General features: G+C 34.2%; 3 protein-coding genes across 3 annotated transcripts; 2 read left to right on the forward strand and 1 right to left on the reverse strand.

Annotated features, from left to right (window-relative positions):
• Window positions 1-146: 146 nt before the first annotated feature.
• LOC124407780 (parkin coregulated gene protein homolog) lies at window positions 147-1413 on the forward strand. The gene is made up of 4 exons (XM_046884299.1): window positions 147-434; window positions 531-849; window positions 1007-1156; window positions 1253-1413. Exons 1-4 carry the CDS (start codon window positions 330-332, stop codon window positions 1411-1413), a joined length of 735 nt encoding a protein of 244 aa, XP_046740255.1. The 5' UTR covers window positions 147-329.
• On the reverse strand, window positions 1190-5581 carry LOC124407746 (probable glutamine--tRNA ligase). The gene is made up of 10 exons (XM_046884212.1): window positions 5284-5581; window positions 4586-4890; window positions 4278-4477; window positions 3909-4161; window positions 3523-3820; window positions 3067-3446; window positions 2639-2957; window positions 2341-2561; window positions 2066-2258; window positions 1190-1969 (listed from the first exon to the last, which is right to left on the reverse strand). The coding sequence occupies exons 1-10, from the start codon at window positions 5407-5409 to the stop codon at window positions 1919-1921; spliced, it is 2346 nt and encodes a 781-aa protein (XP_046740168.1). The 5' UTR covers window positions 5410-5581; the 3' UTR covers window positions 1190-1918.
• Window positions 5557-13079, forward strand: LOC124407743 (cytosolic carboxypeptidase-like protein 5). The gene is made up of 11 exons (XM_046884198.1): window positions 5557-5852; window positions 6711-6853; window positions 6937-7229; window positions 7344-7682; window positions 7770-8041; window positions 8147-8309; window positions 8420-8516; window positions 8624-8930; window positions 9097-9304; window positions 9528-9686; window positions 11992-13079. The coding sequence occupies exons 2-11, from the start codon at window positions 6736-6738 to the stop codon at window positions 12751-12753; spliced, it is 2718 nt and encodes a 905-aa protein (XP_046740154.1). The 5' UTR covers window positions 5557-5852; window positions 6711-6735; the 3' UTR covers window positions 12754-13079.
• Window positions 13080-13625: the final 546 nt, after the last annotated feature.

Raw genomic sequence — 13625 nt, forward strand, 5'->3', positions numbered from 1 at the left:
ACTAATCACAGCACTGACAGGTATGCAGCATAATAATGAAGCTACTCTGTATATGTATTGCTGGTTGCTAGGAAGCAATAGTTTGTTTGATCTAAACACTGATCACAATCTATGTTCACATACTGCTTTAACTACAAGTAGCTCTGGTAATTTCTCTTATGCGGGACTTGTCATGTTCATTCAATACTGAAGTATACAATTAAAACTATGCTTCGAGTGATTTGAAAGTCAGCTTATCAGGCCTTGGCTCATCTTTTCCGATATAGTTTTGTGTTCGTCTTGACCGTACATCTAAAATTGTCAAGTTTGTTTATGAAAAGAAATACGTAATGGTAAACGAAAAAGAATTTTGGACAGAAATTCGGAAAGACATTCCAAAATATAAGAACAGAAAACCAAGAGTAGTACCTGCGTTTACGATACAAGCTTTACAGGTACAAAACTATTTCTATAATGCGTAATTTCAAGATTTAAATTAATTTAGATTAGATGTGTGACAAGTTGTCTCTTGAATGAGTTACTTTTTACAGGAAAATACAATAGTTGCCAAACCACCGCACTGTGGTTTGTATAAGCCGCGTCGACCCAAGCCATCGGCATTTAGAAAATACTACACAAGCGGTGTGCTTCCAATTTCTTTGGAAAATGAAGGAAATGGACCAAAAATTGGATGGAAAGTCGACATCGATAAGCTAGACTTTCATCACTACCTGCCAATGTTTTTCGATGGAATGACCGAAACCGAAAACCCTTACAAGTTTTTAGTAACTCAAGGAATTGCTGATTTGCTTGCTCATGGCGGACCAAAAATATTACCAGTAGTTCCACAACTTATCATACCCATAAAAAGTGAGATTAAGGACAAATATATTGCTGAAAGATTTATTTCAGGCAATACCAATCAAGAGTAGGAAGGATCTTAATCCTCTTTTTTTATCTTGGTTTCTCACAGTACAATAATTTTGAGGCATATTTATTTACCTAATCATTTAAATATTACATGCAGCTGCATTGAATACGAAAGTCCCAGAAATAATCTGTACAACAATGAAGATGCTACAACATCTCGTGCGGTCTGCAGATTGTGTCGGAGAGGCCCTTGTTCCTTACTTTAGACAAATATTACCAGTCCCGAACTTACTCAAAGACAAAAATGGTACGAATAGATTTTTTCACGCACCTAGTTGGATAAACTGTAATCTTTATTTAAAATATCATCCTAAAGTCATAACAATGATTCATCGCGTTTTAGTCAATCTGGGTGAAGGTATTGACTACTCCCAACAAAGAGGAGAAAACGCCGCGGACGTGATACAAGAGACACTGGAAATATTAGAGAGATATGGTGGGGAAGACGCATTCATCAACATTAAGTACATGGTCCCGACTTATGAGTCCTGCATGATGAATTGATTATAGCTTGTCTAAAACAGCTAATCTAATTTGAGTTAAGAGTAATCTCCAAAATTTCCTTTATCCACAAAGTATAAACAACCAAATGAGATTTTAGAGAATTTTAAAACAAATAGAAAACACCACTACCGTCGGCAACGATGTATAGAAACTGTAATTATGTATGCTTACCGTTTATTACAACTACAAAAATATGTATGATCGCTACTGCAATAAAGCGAGAGTGAAAAAAAAAAACAGTATTCTATTGTATATATATTGCTTCTATGGTATACTAGAAGGTAAAAAATATAGCTGTAAAACAAATCAATGTTGTAAATTCTCAAATGCAGTACTCTAAGTCCGATTTTTCTCAGTGACGTTGGATTATCACCTATGACTAGGTGTTGCGTTATTCTCTTAGATTCTCTGATTTTTTTCAAGTTACGTTTGGTATAAATTTCATGAAATACAAAAACAAACTAACTGTTTTTCTACAATTATATTACATATGAATTCAATTTTTTTAAACCTTTGCAGAATCCTCTTTCAAAGTTACCGTTCTGTTGAACACAAGCTGAAATGTTAAAATAAAAATTCAAAAATCAATCAAGTCATCAAATGTGAAATCCAATAAAATTGCATCAGTATTTCTAAATGCATCATTACAGACCTTTCCAGGTTTACTGTCAGGATCAACGGAGAAGAAGCCGATTCTTTCGAACTGATATTGAATAAAAGGCTGCACGTTGTCCAATATTCCTGCATCAACATATCCAACAACTTCTTTTTTGCTTTGTGAATTAATATCACTCAAATATCCGTTAGGAACTTCGTTCTGATCTTCAGGATTTTTGTGTCTAAATCTGCAAAAACACAAGCACAAAAAAATTGTCAAATCTTTACAGTAAATATTTGAATGAAATTACATGAAAAACGAAAACTTACAAGGGCTCGTATAATCTGACGGAAGCTAATGATGGTTTAGCGACCCAGTGTATAAATGCCTTGGGTTTATTTGCATCTGATACAGGCTGTTGCTTGACAATCAAATTGGTAATATTACCAGAAGCATCTTTTTCAACAGATTGCAATGTAATAACAACACCAGTGTGTTTCAATCCAACAGATTGATTCGGAGTCAACCGTCTAAACCCTTTTTCAGCATTCTGAAAAAAATAGAAATGAGTGGATAAAGAAATTGCATATTAGTCATTTTTTTAACCAATCTTCAATTTTCATCTACCTCTTTGAAATCAGATGCCTCTATATAAACGGTATCATCAAAAATGATGTCATGATAACCCTTTTCTGGCTCACTAGGAAAATCTGGGACTTTTATTGTACGTGCACCTTCATCAGAATAGTTACTGATCGTCACTCTGACGGGATTTAAAACAGCCATCATTCGAGGTGCGGTGATATTGAGGACATCTCTAACCGCTGCTTCCAGAGCAGCTGGATCAACGACCACCTGAGCACCAGTTACTCCCATTTGAGCGCAAAAATTATTTATAGCTTCCGCAGGAAAGCCTCGCCTCCGTAAGGCTGTCAAAGTAAATAATCTGCAACATACGTAATTATGGATTTAAATTATTACAGTTGATTGGAAGTAGAGGATTTTCTATTGCCCTACTTTGGAAATCATTGATGTACCGTATGAAAATACTTTACCTTGGATCATCCCAATCGTTCACAAATCCTTCGTCGATTAATTTAGCAATTTTTCTCTTAGAGACCACTGTATATCCAACATTCAATCTTCCATATTCCCACTGTACTGGGCAATAGATATCCAGTGCGTTACAAAGCCAGTAGTATGAGGATCTCCTGGATTGAAATTCTTTTGTACAAAGAGAATGAGTGATATTCTCCAAGCTATCACACAGACAGTGCGTGTAATCGTACGTAGGATAAATACACCACTGATCGCCGGTTCTATGATGTGGAAAATATTTTATTCTGTAGGCAACAGGGTCTTGTTTACCTTCTTCCAAAGTCAATTTCATTCTCAATGTAGCCTCACCCTCTTCTAATTTCCCATTTTTCATATCCTGAAAGGATTTTCGTTAATCACACGGAAGCTGGATTCCTATTTATACGTATTGTTTTCCAGTAACATAAGCATACCTGAAATAATTGTAAACTTTCAGAGATCGGTCTTTCGCGCCACGGACTAGGTGGTGGGTTGAATCCTTTCATTTCTTCACTTTTTTGATGACAGACATATGCAAGACCTTTTTCTATAAGTTTGATAGCCCATTCGTATAATTGTTGGAAATTATCAGATGAATAAGTGATCTTTGCCGGTTTGTATCCAAGCCATTCTACCATTTCCCGAATGCCGATGAAAAACTTCTCCTCTTCTTTTTCAGGATTCGTATCATCATAACGTAGATAACACAATCCATCGTGGGCTTCTGCATAGCTATAAATTAAATTGAAAGAATACTGTCATCGTGATATAAGTAAAAAATTTGGCAATAGATAAATAGATGATCAAATACAACTCCTACCCAAAGTTGATGTTTATGGCTTTCGCATGCCCGATATGAAGAATCCCGTTAGGTTCTGGTGGAAATCTTGTCCTGACTTTACCTCCGGTGATTTTCAAATGTTCTTTCAAAAGATTATGAGTATTAGGAGTAATAACATATCCCTCAGTCTTGTAATTCTCCCCAGGTTTATGAAAATGAACTTTAGTTTTCATCAACTCGCTTATTGTCCGGGCCTCAGATGATTTCTCTTCTTCAATTTTCTCCTTTTTTTCTTTAGATGCATTGTAGTGAACATACAAACTAATTTCACTCAGACATTCATCGTATTTTCATACTCATTTTCAGTAGTTGAAAAAGAAATTTCAAGCCATTACAATACATTCTTACCATCTGTCTTATCACTTTTCTTTACAGCTGGCTTTGCTTTTACTTGCTTCTGTTTAGGCACTGGGGCCAGATCAGTTTCTGATTTAGGACCAAGGAGAACGAGTAGCTGGACTTCAATTTCACTTTTCACAGCCTTTCCATCAGCCCATTGGAGAATTTTACGTACCTCTTGCATCAGAGGACCAGAATTGAATCGGTATCTGGAACACGAATAATGTGGCAAAAAAATATGTAAGTGTTTAAATTCCACGGACATTCAAAAAATTCATAATGATTTGATTTTCTTTATTGTCAAAATTATGTATCACCTTTTTTCCAAAATTTCATCTTTGTGTTTTTTTATTAATATCTCAACTTCACGTTCAATTTCTTCCGGACTCACAACCACCCCGACGCCGCAGTGCTTCTCCAATTTTTCGACACATAAGGTGCCTTCAATATTTTGTAATAAATACTCCAACGCAGCATCTACCCGTTGAGTTGTGTCGAGCTTTCGTGCTGCGACCAACTTTGAGAGAAGAGCTATGTTGTGCGAAATCTGGAGCTTTATTTTAGATGCTAGATGGTATAGTAATGTACCAACATCTGGGGTAATAGCACCATACTTATTAGCCTGTACGGAATTATGTTTGATTAGTTTTTCAGTATGATAATTGTGGCGTTGAATAAATGGTTTGAACCGTTGACAATTATGCTACAATTTATTTATATAATTTCTGGTAAAATAATTTCAATTGTAATCAGGAACATAATAAATTTTAAGATTAATAGAAGACCGCACTCGCCCATACACGTCGACAAACATTTGTAAAAAGTATTTGACGATGAGACGAATGATGAAGAGTAAATAATTTTTGTAAAAAAAATAACGTACTTCGCGGTGAAACGAAATCGAAAATTAAGTGCGCTTGGGAGTTCTGGCTAATAATCAGAGGTGGCAACAATTCATAGAAATATGTTTAAAATTTGACCCGGCAAACATCCGGAATTTGAGGTTATGTCTCACCTCAGCAATAGCGGATTTCAAATGTTTCGACACTTGCACATTCTTCAGGGTCTCTTTGGCCTTCTGTTCGCTCAATCCGAGCGATTGAAACACTTTGATGTCCTCCTCAGCGCTCGTACTCGTCATGATTTAGGGTTGTTAATAGAATCGTAAAAAATCTGGTCTAACGTACGTCAAGCCACACGTGCTCAAGGGAGTACGAACATAAAAAATACCGATCGTGACGCAGCTCTTGCAGGTTAGTCGTCCCGTTGACAGATGGTGCGATTATGCGTATTCCAAACCCCGCACGAACGTCCTAGATATAAAAAAAAAACCTCAACTCATTTGGGAATGATTAGCGTGGCAGGAGAAGAAAGAGAAAGAGGGAGGGAGAAGTGGATCTTGACCGAAAATGGACTCGCCTGTATTCGTGGGTAGGAAAATAATCGTAAAGAAGTTTACAAACAAGGCTTTGTGATTCTGATTATATCTCAAGATTATGACACCCCGCCCTCAAAAAATGAACTATTGTATACTCTATCATCTCCTCGGTGTTGAACAAAGGCATTGTTCTCGTCTATAGAAAGGTCTGTGCTTCAGATTATTTATTTATTTATTTATTTCCCCCCTCAGTGTTGTCATTCGTTACTTCTTCATTTAGTAGTACGGCGATCATGCGGAGAGTGAATGTAAATAGAGATCATATGATCTCTGTCAGCTGTCGCTATACTCACGATGGATTGCAAAAAAATTGTCTTCTAACGATCGATTAATAATGAAATACTATTCATGTTTATGATAATCGTATCTAGGAGAGTAATTTATACCATCTCCGATATTTAATACAACTTGTCATTCTTATATATATTAAAACGCTTTTAGTTATCCTCCAAAGTAAATGACATTTAATTTTAGTCTCCCATGATCTTTATCTACATATATCAATAGAATTCTATTTTCACTCTGAACTGCTGCTCTAAAATTATAACGTTACGACATTTTTACTACTTCGAACTTTCGTTATTTGACATTTCCTTAGCAACGTGGCGTAATATATATATCATTCTAAACTGCTAGTATAATAATTATTAGACAACTCTATAAATTATTGTTCAGGAATTTTATGCCTTAGCTTATATTGCTGCACACAAAACAGTTTGAAAAATCAGTTATAAAAAAAACAATTGTACTGATAGAAATCATTCGATACTGTTTCAAATTATGTTTGAAATCCAATTAGTTTTCACAGGATAAATCGCTAATTATTAAACAATTTAAAGTCAATAATAAAAATAATTTATACAGGAACATGTCAGTCTTCCAAACTAATTCTATTACAGATATATATTTTCCTAAACACTGTTTGAAATTCATCAAATAAACTTTCCAAATCCTATCTAATCGCAGTATTTTTTTAGTCTGCAAAATCTCCTTTCTTTTTTCAGGAAATCATGTAACTAATAAAAAATAATGGCGACTACAACAGAGGAAATAAAGTGCGGTAACTTTTTATTCTACAATACCTTTGACTCCGCTAATTTGGCCAAAGTAGAGCAGGTCAAAGCTGCAGCAGATCCTCCTAACAATGGTAATAACTCAATTCCTTTAGACTTATAAAATAAACTAAAAAAATCGTGCAAAACATAAAATTAATCCTTAATTCTGTTATAGGAGGTGTTGAAAATGATGGGAAAACATGCAAGAGCTCAAATTCCGATGAGGTACCAGATTACGAGTTCAATGTATGGACAAAACACGATTGCCATGGTACAGACTATCAAAATACCAATAGGACATGGTTTTATTTTGGCATCCAATCGCCGATGCCGGGAGTTCTCATTAAAATAAACGTGGTGAATCTTAATAAGCAACTAAAAATGTTCAGCCAAGGAATGTGCCCGGTCTACAAAACTGTACCAGGGCATCCTCAGTGGGAACGAATCCGGGACAAGCCAACATTCTCTGTAATTCAAACTTGACGGAAGATAATTTGCAAATTTTAAATATCGTTATTATTGTCATTGGTGACAGAAATTGATATTGCATCAATTTAAAAATAATTTTTTCAAATCTTGCAGGTGGACCAAAAGGGCAGCGAATTCATTCTTTCGTTTGTGTTTCGTACGGCGGAAAATATCAAGGCTATTACATACATCGCCTTCACTTATCCATTCTCTTATACAGACTTGCAAAATTTTTTAAAGAAAATTGACGCTAAGATGACGAAAAAAAATCCCACAGTCGCAGATGACATCTACTATCAAAGAGAGTGTGCTATCATGTCTTTGGAGGGACGGAGACTCGATTTGATAACGATTAGTTCACATCATAACATATCAACCGAGAGAGAGGCTAGGCTGAATCGATTATTTCCAATAAAGGAAGAAGAAAGACCGTTCAAGTTTAGGGGAAAAAAGGTGCAGCGTATTTCTTACTTTTAAACTTTCTACCAATTTCTTGAGACATAGTGTACGATAAATAATTTTGAAAAAATCTTCAATCAGGTCATTCTTGTAAGCGCCAGAGTTCACCCCGGGGAAACTCCTTCAACTTTTGTCTTCAATGGATTTTTAAATTTACTTCTCAATCGAGATGACCCCGTAGCTATTAATTTGCGCCGTTTATACGTCTTCAAACTGATTCCTATGCTCAATCCTGACGGAGTTGCTAACGGACATTATCGCATGGACACCAGGGGAGTAAATTTGAATCGAGTATACCTTAATCCATCCTTCAATGACCATCCTACCATATATGCTGCCAGGGCAATAATTAGGTAAGAAATTGAATGTGTATAAAAAAAAAAGCAAAAGAAATTGAGCTTTTCAAAAATCCTTATGAATCTAAGGTAAAAAAAAATATAATTCTTCAATGTGCTTAGGTACCATCATTATAATTACGAAATACCAGAAGACGAATCGAGCTCTGAAAAACCATTGGTAAATATTAATTTAGAAGTTGGTCAACACAGCGTTAATGTGATTGGACCTACTGGCTCTGTAACAAATGTGATTCGAGATACAACAAACAGATTGCTTCAACAGGTAGTTATCATAATCATGGCACAATTCTTTTACAATTTGATACTGCACATCCATCTCTTGATGGTGAATATACAAATCCAACTATCGTTGATGCAGATACTACTTCGTAGGTAACATTGATGACATTGGACGAAAAAAGCAAAGGTGAACCAGATTCCGAAAAAATGTGTAAATTGGTGGAAGGGACGCCGATTCGCACATTGTGTGGTTAGTTTTTGTTACAGAATGAACTAATAATATTTAGATATTACCTACGTTGAATTCAATTTCTTTTCACACTCATTACAAACTACTTGACATTTTTTTTTACAAAGGGGATGGCGAGGATTCTGTTAAAGAATTAGAGACAAAGGTGGAAAAGCAAGAGGAAGAATCTACCAAGAAATCATGTACAGCTGTAGGTATCGGACGTATACCTACTGATCCGGAGGCCTCGGGACTGTTTTTGTACATCGATTTGCACGGACATGCCTCGAAGAAAGGAGTATTCATGTACGGAAATTATTTTGACGATGCAGAAGACACTATCATGTGTATGCTGTTACCAAAACTAATGTCAATCAATAACGCTAATTTTCATTTCACTTCGTGCAATTTTGCTGAACGAAATATGTACTTGATGTAAGTAAAATTATATTTTTACCTAAAAGTAGAGTAGAGCAACGATTGAAATGTACTTAGAATAATGAAGGAAATACTTATGAAGCCGTTAGTTCGAGTAGCCAAGTATCATGTGAAAATCTAACATTATTCAATTCGTACACAAAACACCTTTCATGTTATGCAGTGACAAACGAGACGGTATGTCTCGCGAGGGTTCAGGAAGAGTAGCCGTTTACAAACTGACAGGTTTGGTTCGAAGCTATACTTTGGAGTGTAACTACAACTCGGGTCGGATGGTAAATTCAATCCCAGCGAGGGTTCGGGATGGGGTTAGCAAAAATCAAAACCACATATTTGTTCCACCAAAATATTCACCATCAGTTTTTGAAGAGGTAGGTAATGCTCCTTTACGAGAAAATGGAGTGAAAACTATGGTTGGATGAACTTTCACATTATCACTCCTGATAATGAGTTTGAAAATTACAGATAAGGATTTATAGCTCACTTTGATATCAGAATTTGCAAACATTGCATTTATTTGGATCAGATCCTTTTTATTTTCATAACTTTAAGTCGTTACTTGGACCCTGCAGTTTATTATTTTTGCTTTCATAGGTTGGAACTGCCTTAGGACCATCAATCCTAGATCTCACAACAAGTAATCCCAATAGTCGTCTCCCGAACAGCCAATATCGTTCACTGAGGGGTGTTCGTTCATACCTAAAGTTAACTTATGTCAACCTTGCGTCGTCATTCAACCGACCATTGAATAAGGTAAATTCAAATACAGATGACAAAAGTGAATATATAGACACCGAGATAAGGCAATGCATTATGTCTTAACCATTTTTGTTATTGTTACTTTTTTTAGGTCCATTTCTCTTTCAAATATATAAGTTAAAAATGCGAATGAAAATCGATATATTATTACTGTCATCGTTTTCTTTGTAGTAACATTTTTATTAGTGGTACTTCATATCTTTAAATTCTTACTTTATTTTGGAATGTGACGCATAGAAGCTCTGAAAAATTTCTAATATGCAGCATTGAATGCTTATAAATTCTTCATACTGCAATTTCCGAACAGGGATTGATTTCCAGTTGAGCCACGAAGGCATTAAAACTTTATACCAAGGTTCAAAATTTTAGTACTTGAAAATGGATATTACTATCTCTGCCAAATATTGGTATCATTTTATAAAAACAGACCGTACCTCATCAAATTAGCTATATGTTCTAACTTTTTTCCCCACTTGTATTGTATTTCCTAAAAATTAATCTTAAAAAAGAGCTCAATTGATCCCTGTTTATTGGATTGTTGATAACTATTACATTATTAATGTTGCATTAAGAATGTAAAGTTCGTTAATGTTTAATTCATTTTATTCCAATAAGTTGTGTTTTACCTATATTATCATTGACGAATATAGGTACTAACGTAAAGACAAAAATGTTAATTAACATATCATTCCTACATGAAGCATTTCCTATTTTTGTTTGTAGTAATTAATACAATTTGTGTTGTATTTGTTAATTGTTAGGCTCAATTAGGCCAAAGATTCTAGACAAAGATTGAGATACATTAGGCAAGTTATTTCTGAAGCAGGTAATTACTGCAACTGATTAGTTCAAAATATTAAATAAATACAGATAATATAGCATCATAAATTTATCCGTAACGGTAATGATCTGTGATAAAAGTTTTCCAGTTGATGTAAAGGAATTTCAAATTAAATCTTGCCTGTGAACTTATTCATCATGTTATCTTTCCATTTTGTTAGTTATTTTTGGTAGAACTTCTACACAATATGCTGCAGCCATCACGGAAAGCTTATTTAAAAAATGACAATTCATTCATTGAAGTCGACCATTCTGAATGAGAACTGACAATAACAGAAAACTAAATCTTCAGAATATTAAAATATACGTAAAATTTATCTGATCCTCACATATTGTAACTAATAAGCGTGAGTACCAATCAATATCAAAACAAATAGGGATCAAAGAATTTGTACCAATGTACAAATCTCATTAAATGGTGGCGTAGGAATTTATTCCATTCTCTTTGGTAAAAGCCATACAATCTAAACTGGGGCCTGATTGAAATATTCGTGGCTTCCAAGTGTGTCGCTTCTCACTCCCATTGAGTTAAAACTGATTCTAGACAGGTTGTGAGCATTAGTATCGTATTATCCAACCTTCAAATGTGCACAATGCAATTACAATGAACGTGTCTGACTAATTATATTCATACTGTTTATAACAAGTTTAATCGATGGATCATTTGTTAATTACTTTTGAAAGCGACACCATACTTCAGAATCAGACGCACAGACCATTTTCACAGATTTGCGAAATACTCTAATGTAAGAAACATTTTTCTTACATTACACTCGAAACGTAAACACGGTTCAAAAGGCTGATAAATAATATAGATCAATTTCAAATTCTTAAAGATATACAACAATACAATTTTGAATCACTTTCAGATGTAATCGTTTTCAATGTGAATATACTGTTTTATAAAATATATCAAATATACATATGTATTTTATGTGTAAAGACATATATACATATTTATACGATTGTATAAATAAACTAAAATTTTATTAGGACAGATTTTTATGCTTTACATTTTCTTTGCACCTGCTTATATCATCCTGGGATCTCCACAAACAAATTTCTACCTCGCAATTACGAACGAATTTTAATACTGAACACGTTTCAATTTTATTATATCATACAACATTTTAATCAAGTATCAAGTCATGATGTCATCGGCAGAATAATATACATTTTATTTTTGGTATCATACACATTCATTTAGTGTGATTATTCGCTGACAGTGAGACAATGAGATTTTTTCTTAGCTTGACACAATTCAATGACCCTCCGAGTCTGTACTGATGTTTGTTCGTTTATGTAAACATAATTGTTGAAAAATATTAACCAGTTATAAAATAAAGACGCAAGTCGAACAAATTTATTGCAAACGATTCTATAAACTTTCCAGAATTATTTAAGTGGAATCTTTCCTGCTTTTATTTCCATAACATTATTTCTTTTATTCTTTCAACAGAATTCAAGTGGCGTCATTAGTACGGATCAATCGACAATAGAACCACTCGAAGTAAAGCAGAATTGCGTCCCCGATGAGGATGGGAGTAATTCGTTGAAAAGTGATATAAACCTGGCAGCAAAGTCCAATAAGATAAGACGAGCATCCTCTATTTACACTAATGTGAAGAGGATTATGAGCAGCAGAAGAACGAGACCTATCACAAGCCACAGAATGTATAAAAATCAAGATTGCAGTAAACCCGAGGAAAAAAATGTATCCTCGAATATGAGATTATCCTCAATTGCTGTAAGGAAAAAATTATTGAAATCTGCCGATTATATTCCAAGTATAACTTCAAACGTGGCTAATATCCGATCGACTTTAGGGCCGCCTAAAATGGCAAAGCATAAACGAACTGCTAGGAAGTTATCTGTAAGTAATTACAAGCACGAAATTACCAGTGACGAATCTAGCGTCGTTAAACACAATTCTAAACGATTAAAAATAATATCACCAAAAATCGTTAAAACCCGTCCGGAGATCGGAGAATCGTCGAAATCTGCGTCTTCGGAAAAGGCGATTTCTAAAATGTCGTCACGGGCATATTTTTTGTGCAACAAGCAAAATACTAAAAACGTATTTAGCAGGACGAGGAAACCTTTCGTTAAAATCGAACAGACGAAGTTAAACAAGTCTTCCAAGATGAAATTGAAACGAAAGAATTCTTTGATTATTTCTAAATTGTCTGGAAATGAAGTAAATAAAGAAGTCGCAAAGTGATATGAAAGGGTGTTGATTCGGAATCTCTACTGCAAAAATTGTCGCTGACGTTGCTACAATAGTTTAGTCTTATCGTAAGTTTTTAGTACATCAGACGTGAATGTATTTCGTTAACGCAGATGTAATCAGGAGTTAAAATATCAATGCGATTTGGAATATAGTTTGTGATTGACCATCGATATATTCACATAATTAACTTCTCATCGTTACGTCCAAGCAAATGATAACTACATTGAAACGTATGTCATAATATGAGTTATATCAAAATCTGAAAGATATTTGAACAACAAAAGTGTATCAGACAAATGTTAAAAAAAGAAGAAATTGCAAATTATCGCGTGAAAGAAGAAAGGATATACTTTACTTTAATTAGTATTGAACGATAGTCTTTCTAAATAAATTAATAGGAATGTTTGAATCTCTCTATAGGAATGTATTAGTTGTGGATCTTGTGTAAAATTTTAATTTTTATGTAATTGTATACCTGTAATATACATATACACTATGTACACGTTGGTATTTTGTTATTATGATCTGAATGTTATTATATTTATTATAAAATGTGAATTTTATTATGTGCATGATAATATATTCATTTAAAATCTGCAATATCTATGTATAATAACGAGTTTATTGCAAGGTGAGGTAATATGTATATGTATGTGCAGTTAGATCTTAAATCATCTAAAAAAGCACGTAAGTTATTATAATGTATGTACACGTTAACATATATTACTAGATCTGTAGTACCATATAGATCGTAATAATTTGTCACGAGTGGTTAACCATTTTTTCGATTACTTTAAAAAATATTTATCCCAACAAAAAATCATAGGATACTATATTCGTAAATTTGTATGTTCGATACGACA

The sequence above is a fragment of the Diprion similis genome, chromosome 1 (assembly GCF_021155765.1).
Source record: "Diprion similis isolate iyDipSimi1 chromosome 1, iyDipSimi1.1, whole genome shotgun sequence".
Classification (NCBI taxonomy): domain Eukaryota; kingdom Metazoa; phylum Arthropoda; class Insecta; order Hymenoptera; family Diprionidae; genus Diprion; species Diprion similis.

Coding starts and splice junctions, on each gene's coding strand:
- LOC124407780 (XM_046884299.1), top strand. CDS start 330: ATGGTAAACGAAAAAGAATTTTGGACAGAAATTCGGAAAGACATTCCA. Junction 850..1,006: donor ACTTATCATACCCATAAAAA/GTGAGATTAAGG, acceptor TATTACATGCAG/CTGCATTGAATACGAAAGTC. Junction 1,157..1,252: donor CTTACTCAAAGACAAAAATG/GTACGAATAGAT, acceptor ATCGCGTTTTAG/TCAATCTGGGTGAAGGTATT.
- LOC124407746 (XM_046884212.1), bottom strand. CDS start 5,409: ATGACGAGTACGAGCGCTGAGGAGGACATCAAAGTGTTTCAATCGCTC. Junction 3,821..3,908: donor GCCATAAACATCAACTTTGG/GTAGGAGTTGTA, acceptor TTTAATTTATAG/CTATGCAGAAGCCCACGATG. Junction 2,259..2,340: donor GTCAGATTATACGAGCCCTT/GTAAGTTTTCGT, acceptor GTGTTTTTGCAG/ATTTAGACACAAAAATCCTG.
- LOC124407743 (XM_046884198.1), top strand. CDS start 6,736: ATGGCGACTACAACAGAGGAAATAAAGTGCGGTAACTTTTTATTCTAC. Junction 8,310..8,419: donor CAAACAGATTGCTTCAACAG/GTAGTTATCATA, acceptor ACTACTTCGTAG/GTAACATTGATGACATTGGA. Junction 8,517..8,623: donor GCCGATTCGCACATTGTGTG/GTTAGTTTTTGT, acceptor TTTTTTACAAAG/GGGATGGCGAGGATTCTGTT.